Raw genomic sequence first — 8,344 nt, forward strand, 5'->3', positions numbered from 1 at the left:
CCGCCTTCTGACAGGCAGAAGCGACTTCCGGGACTTTCCGGAAGTCCCATTCGCTGGACCGGCGCTTGGTGTGCCCGGAAGTTGGACGGCGTCCGGGAAGGGACATTTCAAACGGAAGTCAACGCGCCGACGTTCCAGTCTCATTTCTGGCCCGGAGGGGAGTGTGCCCAGGATAACACGAGTGTTTCAGGGCACACTCAATCCTCCCGGCGCACCCACGCGAGGGTGGGGCACTAGCTCGAGTTTCTCATCTTCGTACAATGGGTGAAACCTATTAAGGCTGAAGGGCGCTGATCATTGGGGATCTTGACTGTCAATCAAACCTACTCTTCAGCTTTGGGCTAGCTAGCGGCTCCCAGGCTTCCGAGCTGCAGGAGAGATGCAGACCGATGGAGGTGGAATTAGGTGGAGGGAAGAGAAGAATGCTAAGTCCCGCTGGCTGTGACCTTTGGGTACTGGAGTTTTGACTCATTAATGCCATTCGTGGGAAAATAAACTGTGGCATGTTCATAAAAATAAATGAATATATGAAACCAGAACAAGAGTGGCATCTTGTATGTCATTTATGTAAGGTTATAGAACAGGCCAAACTAATCTAGGTTGAAAATTTTTCAGAAAAGTGATTGACTTTGGGATGATAATTGACTAGAAAGAGAATTTAGGGAATTTTCAGGGGTGATGGAAATTATACGTTTTGGGGGCGGAAAAAGCTTATGAGAGACATAAGGAATAGAGCTGCTGAACTCACTAATCAATCATAATATCACATCCTCATCTGGTGAGATGCATAGCAGGGATCCTCAAACTTTTTAAACAGGGGGCCAGTTCACTGTCCCTCAGACCGTTGGAGGGCCGGACTATAGTTTAAAAAAAAAACTAGGAACACATTCCTATGCACACTGCACATATCTTATTTTGAAGTAAAAAAACAAAACGGCAAAAACACCCGCATGTGGCCCGTGGGGCGGTTTGAGGACACCTGGCATAGAGCATTACCCATTGTCAAAAACTAAGACCTGATCAAGCCTCAAGACCAAGCTATCAGTTAGTTCATAGGAAATTGAGGGTAGTGACAACATGTTAGAAGACATCATAAGGATGAAATCAAAATGCAGGAAATTTTATGGGATAACCTGTCAAATGGTGAGGGAAATGAAGTGGAAGGGGAAACCACTTTAGAAGTTGAGACTTCTGGAACACATCAACATAATGCAATGTTACAGTGTGGATTTTGTTTGGATCCTAATGGGAAGAAATAAACCATAAAAACTATTTAAAAAACAATCAGAAAATGCTATCGGGCTATTAGCTACAATTAAGGAATTACTAAAACTTAACACATTGCGGACGGATCACAATTCTCGTTTCATATTACAGTGTTTTACAAAGTATCATACTTGAAAAAGATATTGTAAGAACATATAACTTCAAAATGCAATGGGTAATTTTAAAGCATGCCTTTAAATTAACATTTATGTAAAACGTTTTTTGTACTGGTTCAATAGAAATTCATCTGGCCACTGGGTAAAGCTAGCAATAAAACTATTGGTCCACAATGTGTTGTTATAATAATGGTTTATATATCTTTGTTAAAAAGGAATCCTTACACCCAGCTGGCATGGCTCAGTGGTTGAGCATTAACCTATGAACCAGGTCATGGTTCGGTTCCCAGTCAGGGCATTTGCCCGGATTGATAGTTCGATCCCATATGGGGTATGCAGAAGGCAGCTGATCAATGATTCTTGCATCATTGATGTATCTCTCTCTCTCTCCACCTCTGAAATCAATAAAAATGTATTTTTAAGAGTCCTTATGTCTTTGAGATACATAATAAATGAAGTATGATGTCTGGACTTTAAGCTGGTGGGAATGTGGGGCAAGTATGGGATAATGAAAAGATTGATATTGTCCATTTGTTAAATGTAATGCTGTGTGATGGGTACACGGTTCATTGCATTACAATATTCTTCCTACTTTCGTAGGTTTGAAAAATTCTCGAAGATTAAGCAAAAAAAACTTTTGTGTTCACTGAGCTTCAAGAGCTTGTCTAGAATTTTATACTGAGTTTTTCCCCACACCTCCCTTTGATTGAATCTCAGCTGCAAAGGTGGAGGCTACCCTGAACAAACAACACACATACCACCCCCACTCCCCGCTTCACCAAGCTCAGGGACTTAAGTCCCTTCTGTTGTCCAGTTTGCCAGGCTCTCGACTTAGACTCAAGGTCTCTGCTGGAGTTTCCTTTGACCTTATCTCCCTCCCAGTGTTTAATGACAATGAACCCTTTGCCTCACCCCTTCCCTTACTCTTCAGATTCACAGGTAAACTCTCCCACCCCACAGAGCACCGATCAACAGACTGCTACATTTCACTTTATTTTGCAAAATGAATACAACCAATTGATTAAGCAGCTCCAGAACTGTTAGTTCATTAATCAAGAAATAAACGATGTCAGAAGGAAAACTTTTCAATTCCTCCCAAACACATATTGCAAATACAACGAACTCCTAACACATGCGACACAGGCTGGTTTCGACACATAGAAAGCCTAAGCAAGAAGGGTGAGTACTGAATATCCACATGGTCAGACCAGGAGCCATGCTCCGGGAGCTAGACTGCACCCAGCCTGTTATTCACGCTGCCCGCATATACATCTGCCCTGTGAGGTTCACTGTCCCTTGTCAGACTGAAATCCAAGCGGCTCCTTCCATTTTCAGGCTCATCATTTCCAAGGTGGACAATCCACACACAGAAATCCAGGCAGCTCCAATCTGCTCGCTCAGCTGTATTTTACATGACACCTCCACCAGCCAGGCTCCAGGTCAAATTCTGTACAGGAAGTTCCCGTTGTCATCAAAGAACTCTCGCCCCCTCTGCACTACCTTGCTGCTGAAGTTCTGCTCACCCAGTTCTCTTGCCTTCAATGCTTCCAGCTCCTTCGCACTTGGCAATGCATCGCTGTCAGTGCCTCTGGCGCCCTCACACCCACTGGTGGAGTACTTCTGCAGCTCTCTGTGCTGACCTTGGGCTGCAGCAACAGGCACAAAGCTTTCCTTCTCCAGGCTCTGGACTCCTTTATTCCTTCCCTTCTGTCTCCTCGGGATGTTTGTACTCTGAGTGTTCGGTTCTATTACCCTCAAAGCTGTGCTGTGACCGTGGCCTTGGGATGAGGCTTCAGCTCCTGACACAGGGCGGCCTGCAGAAAGCAGCTCCCGGGCATCCCCAGGGCCTGGAAGCTGGCGGAGCGAGTGGGCAGGCCCAGCTTTCTGAAGGACCTTTTGATCCTGCTTCAGTTTCTTCTCCAATGTGGGCACAAACTTGCTTTTTAAAACCCTTCTGATCACATCGGTGCTAACATCAAAGCCTTCAGCCAATCTGGGAACTGACCAGGACTCTGGAAATTCTTCATGTAAATACCTATAGGAAAATGAAGCAGTTTTTCAAGTTGTCAAAAAGTATTCTATCAGAATAGCTGACAGATATTAGTGATAAATACGTGAGGAGCCGAAACCGGTTTGGCTCAGTGGATAGAGCGTCAGCCTGCGGACTGAAAGGTCCCAGGTTCGATTCCGGTCAAGGGCATGTACCTTGGTTGTGGGCACATCCCCAGTAGGGAGTGTGTGCAAGAGGCAGCTGATCGATGTTTCTCTCTCATTGATATTCCTAACTCTCTATCCCTCTCCCTTCCTCTCTGTAAAAAATCAATAAAATATATTTAAAAAAATAAAAAATAAATACGTGAAAAGAGGTGCAAGCAGAGGCTGTGTTTCATTCCTGCGTGCTAACAGCAACACCCAACCACTCTTAGATCACTTTATTTCACATCAACTTATCTCCTGCCACTGATCACCAGCTCGTTAAACCCTGGGGAATGCATGAAGATGGCCCTTCCCTTTAAAGAACATGCAATCTGCCCTGTCTGGTTTGGCTCAGTGGATAGAGCATCGGTCTGCAGACTGAAGGGTCCCAGGTTCGATTCCGGTCAAGGGCATGTACCTTGGTTGCGGGCACATCCCCAGTGGGGGTGTGCAGGAGGCAGCTGGTCAATGTTTCTTTCTTTTTTTTAAAATACATTTGATTGATTTTTTACAGAGAGGAAAGGAGAGGGATAGAGAGTCAGAAACATCAATGAGAAACATCAATCAGCTGCCTCCTGCACATCCCCCACTGGGGATGTGCCCGCAACCAACGTACATGCCCTTGACCGGAATCGAACCTGGGACCCTTCAGTCCGCAGGCCGATGCTCTATCCACTGAGCCAAACCGGTCAGGGCTCATCAATGTTTCTAACTCTCTATCCCTCTCCCTTCCTTGCTGTAAAAAATCAATAAAATATAATTTAAAGAACATGCAATCCGGTGGCAGAGACAGATGTATTAACATACAATCACACTGTGATCAGCGTCACAGCAGAGGATGCTGTGAGAGCGCCCAGGGGAGACCCAGGGACAGGCTGTCACACTCCCAGGAAGGCCCAGGACTTGCTTCAGAAGTCCCCAGTAGAGCTGCTCTGAAAGGATGAAAGGAGTAACAAGCTGACAGAGGGGAAGAGGAGGTCAAAAGCACCGATAGTGCAGTGAGCACATGAAAAGCCACGAACATCATGTCCCTGGGGAATAGCGCCACTTGTCGGACAGTGAGGGGAGGAGCAAGATCATGCCGTGCTTAGGAGTCTGGAGTTTACCCCAAATCAACAGCAAACCAAGGAAGGCTCTTAATTAGTGGAATGCCATGAGCAAATTTTCATTCTGAAGCTCAATCCAGTGGTAGTTTTTCAGTTGCAAGACTAGATGCCAAAAGCTACCGGAATAATCCAGGTCGTATGAACTGAGGCAGCGGCAATGAGAGCAGAAAAAGGAAGAGACTTGAGAAATACTTCAGGAAGGCCAAGTGGTAAACTTGGTAAGGGACTAAATATTGGGGAAGGAAGCATATTCAGGATTTTAGCTTGGGTGATGGGTGGGATTATAGCAGAAACAGCAGAATTAAATTGTCAGGGAACAATGATAAATTTTATTTTGTACATGTTGAGTTTGAGGAACTCGTGTGACACCCAGAGGTATCTAGTGCACAGCTGAATATACACAGAGTTCAGAAGAAAAGCATGGACTGAAAATGATGGCTTAAACAGCAAAGGTTGTTGAAGCCATGTGAGTGGCTGCCATTAGGCAGGGAAGTAGGCGGAGTGAGGTAAGTGACTGAGAAGACAATTCTACAAAACAGCAATATTTAAGATACAGGAGGAAGAGAGGGGTGTTCAGGGGGGAAACAAAAGCAGCCCTAGAAACAGAAATGAGGAGTAACTGGGTCAAGAGATAAAGAGAATTTTATGAAAGCAAACAACAAGGTCAAATGCTGCAGAAATGTTAGGGAGGCTAAAGACTATGTCAGTTATGCCCAGCATGGAAAAAAAGTCACTGATAGCCCTAACCGGTTTGGCTCAGTGGATAGAGCGTCGGCCTGCGGACTCAAGGGTCCCAGGTTCGATTCCGGTCAAGGGCATGTACCTTGGTTGCGGGCACATCCCCAGTAGGGGGTGTGCAGGAAGCAGCTGATTGATGTTTCCCTCTCATTGACGTTTCTAACTCTCTCTCACTCTCCCTTCCTCTCTGTAAAAAATCAATAAAATATATTTTTTAAAAAACCTCACTGATAGATTTGTGGAGATTGGTTTCATAGACCAAAAAACAAACAAAAAACCAATGGTAGGCAGCCTACTGGGAACAAAATGAAGAACTTAAAATGACAGATGTAGGTTCCTGAGGAATCAGGGAGGGATATGACCTAGCGCACACAGAAGATTGGTCCTATGCCCAAACCGGTTTGGCTCAGTGGAAAGAGCGCTCAGTGGAAAGAGCGTCGGCCTGCGGACTGAAGGGTCCCGGGTTCGATTCCGGTCGGGGGCATGTACCTTGGTTGCGGGCACGTCCCCAGTGGGGGGTGTGCAGGAGGCAGCTGATCGATGTTTTTAACTCTCTCTCCCTCTCCCTTCCTCTCTGTAAAAAAATCAATAAAATATATTAAAAAAAAGAAGAAGAAGATTGGTCCTAGACAAGTGAAGGGCCACTGTTTCTTCTGAGATGTAAATAGTATAGGATTGAGATGGAAAACAAGAAGACCAAGGAGCTTTAAAGGATACCTACCCAATGGCCTGTTTCTCTTTGAAGTAAAAGGACATTTATAGACCACATTTGTAGGTCTGACAGGTGGGAGGTTTTGAAGAAGCTGTTGTTCAAGACAGGAGAGGAAGCAATGCAAGAGGCACGACAGGCCCCCAGTCTTCCTCTCCCTTTTTATTTTTTGTTTGTTTAATCCTCACCTGAGGCTATTTTTCCATTGATTTTTAGAGAGTGGAAGAGAGGGAAAGACAGAAATATCGATGTGAGAGAAACACATTGAATAGTTGCCTCCTGCACTCTCCCTGGCCAGGGCCAGGGCCCTAGCCGGGGAGGAGCCTGCAACTCAGGTACATGCCCTTGACTGGAATCAAACCTGGGACCCTATGGTCCACAGGCCGATGCTCTCTATCCACTGACCCAAATCGGGCCACAAAGTCTTCTTGACCAGCTCTCCAGAATCTTTATAAAGTCTCAATTCCAGAGTCATTCTGATGGAAATGAAAAATGGCACGTAACCCATGGAGAGCTATTTATCAATATTTATCAAAATGCAAAATCTATCTGCCCTTGGACCTAGCAACCCTACTTCTGGGAATGTATAAACTATGCCTGGTAGATATATGGTAATATAGAGGTGTGCAGGAGGCAGCTGATCGATGTTTCTAACTCCCTCTCCCTCTCCCTTCCTCTCTGTAAAAAATCAATAAAATACTATTTTTTAAAATAAATAAATAAATAAAAGACTGGTTAATAAACTATGACTAACTATGACTTCTATAAAACTCTTCTGAAGCAGAAAGATATTAAATGAAAAAAAGTACAGGTAGCACATATTTATAATCTTCTACTGTTTGATTAAGGTGAAAACAAACACCTATATTCATAATCGCTGTATTTGCACAAGGAAATCTGACAAAAGGCCGTCAAAAAAAACTATTAAAAATAGCACCCACGGGAGCCTGCTGGGGTTAACACTTCTCAATATGTAAACCACATTATTCTGTTCTTAATTTCAAACCACATAATGTAATCTATTTAAAAAAAAAACAACCTTAAAATTTAAGAAAGGATCTCTTTAAGATTTTCTAAAAAAAAGAAAAAAAATTCTAAATTAAGTGTTATGGCCTCAGAAAAATGGGCACAACCATGGAAGCTCTTATCCCTGGATCTTAGGTTAAGAACGTCCTGATTTACTATTTAGGGTTTAAATGTGATGTCTGCAAATGACTATTCTAAAATTTTCAGCAAAATAAACCAACTGTGTCACGTTGTTAAACACTATTAAATCAAGATGACGGGATTACGGGAGCTCGTTATATCGCCTTAAAGAAAATTTAAGTTATAAAAAAATAAAAGGACAAAATACAAAAACAATATCGTGGGCCCCAGTAGCCTTCACTCCCCCCCTCGCAGCGGAGCCGAACCCCAGGAGTCTCACCGGATCTGCTCCATGGCTTCCCTGGTCAGAGTCCTGGGCGGGGCCCCTCGCGGCTCCATTTGCCTCCGCATTTTCTGGAACAGGATGGCTTTTTTCTGTCGTTTCAGGGCGCTGGGGGAGAGAACCCATGGCAGAAGCCATGCGTGGGAGCGACATGGGTGGTGGAAGCCACTCGGGCTCAATCAGGGGGCGCCCAGGCCTCGTCTCTTTGTTCATCGCCCCGGAAATCTAACACCTACAACAGCAGCCCCCCGAGCAAGGCGAGCTCTCTCAACGGGCGATGAACTACGTCCCTGGGGAAGGGACCCGGGGTCCCCAAAGGAGCCGAAGACCGGCCCCTGCGCCTCTGATCAGGGAAGAAGCGAGGGCCGCTGCGAACGCGGCGGCGGGACGCCCGGCGCCGAGGGGGGCGCGGCCTGCAGCGCCGGGGCGCGAGGCCCTGCTTCAGGCCGAGGGCCCGGGGAGGAGCCGGTACCTCTCCACCTCCTGCAGCTCCCGCTCCTCTGGTTCCCAGTCGGAATCGGGGTCCGGCTCGCGGCCGGTAGATCCCGGGCCTGCCACCCCCTGGGTCGCGAACCCACAGCGAGAGACGACAGCAGCACGGACACGCGGCCCGAGCAGGACACTCAGAGCACGCGCCATGTTGACCCAACTGCTTTAGGGCCGAAACGCAGCAACACCGGAAGTTGTGGGGCGTGACCCGGAAGTGACGTAATTTCCCACCCCCGCTTCCGGCAGAAGGCGACCTATCAGGGCCAGAAGAGCTCTGTGGCCCACCCTTTCCGCT

General features: G+C 46.2%; 1 protein-coding gene across 1 annotated transcript; it reads right to left on the reverse strand.

Moving 5' to 3' along the window:
• Positions 1 to 2,356: 2,356 nt before the first annotated feature.
• On the reverse strand, positions 2,357 to 8,240 carry NGRN (neugrin, neurite outgrowth associated). The gene is made up of 3 exons (XM_079764150.1): positions 8,033 to 8,240; positions 7,558 to 7,668; positions 2,357 to 3,417 (listed from the first exon to the last, which is right to left on the reverse strand). The coding sequence occupies exons 1-3, from the start codon at positions 8,197 to 8,199 to the stop codon at positions 2,823 to 2,825; spliced, it is 873 nt and encodes a 290-aa protein (XP_079620276.1). The 5' UTR covers positions 8,200 to 8,240; the 3' UTR covers positions 2,357 to 2,822.
• Positions 8,241 to 8,344: the final 104 nt, after the last annotated feature.

Source organism: Cnephaeus nilssonii, assembly GCF_951640355.1.
Source record: "Cnephaeus nilssonii genome assembly, chromosome: 24".
Taxonomy (NCBI): Eukaryota; Metazoa; Chordata; class Mammalia; order Chiroptera; family Vespertilionidae; genus Cnephaeus; species Cnephaeus nilssonii.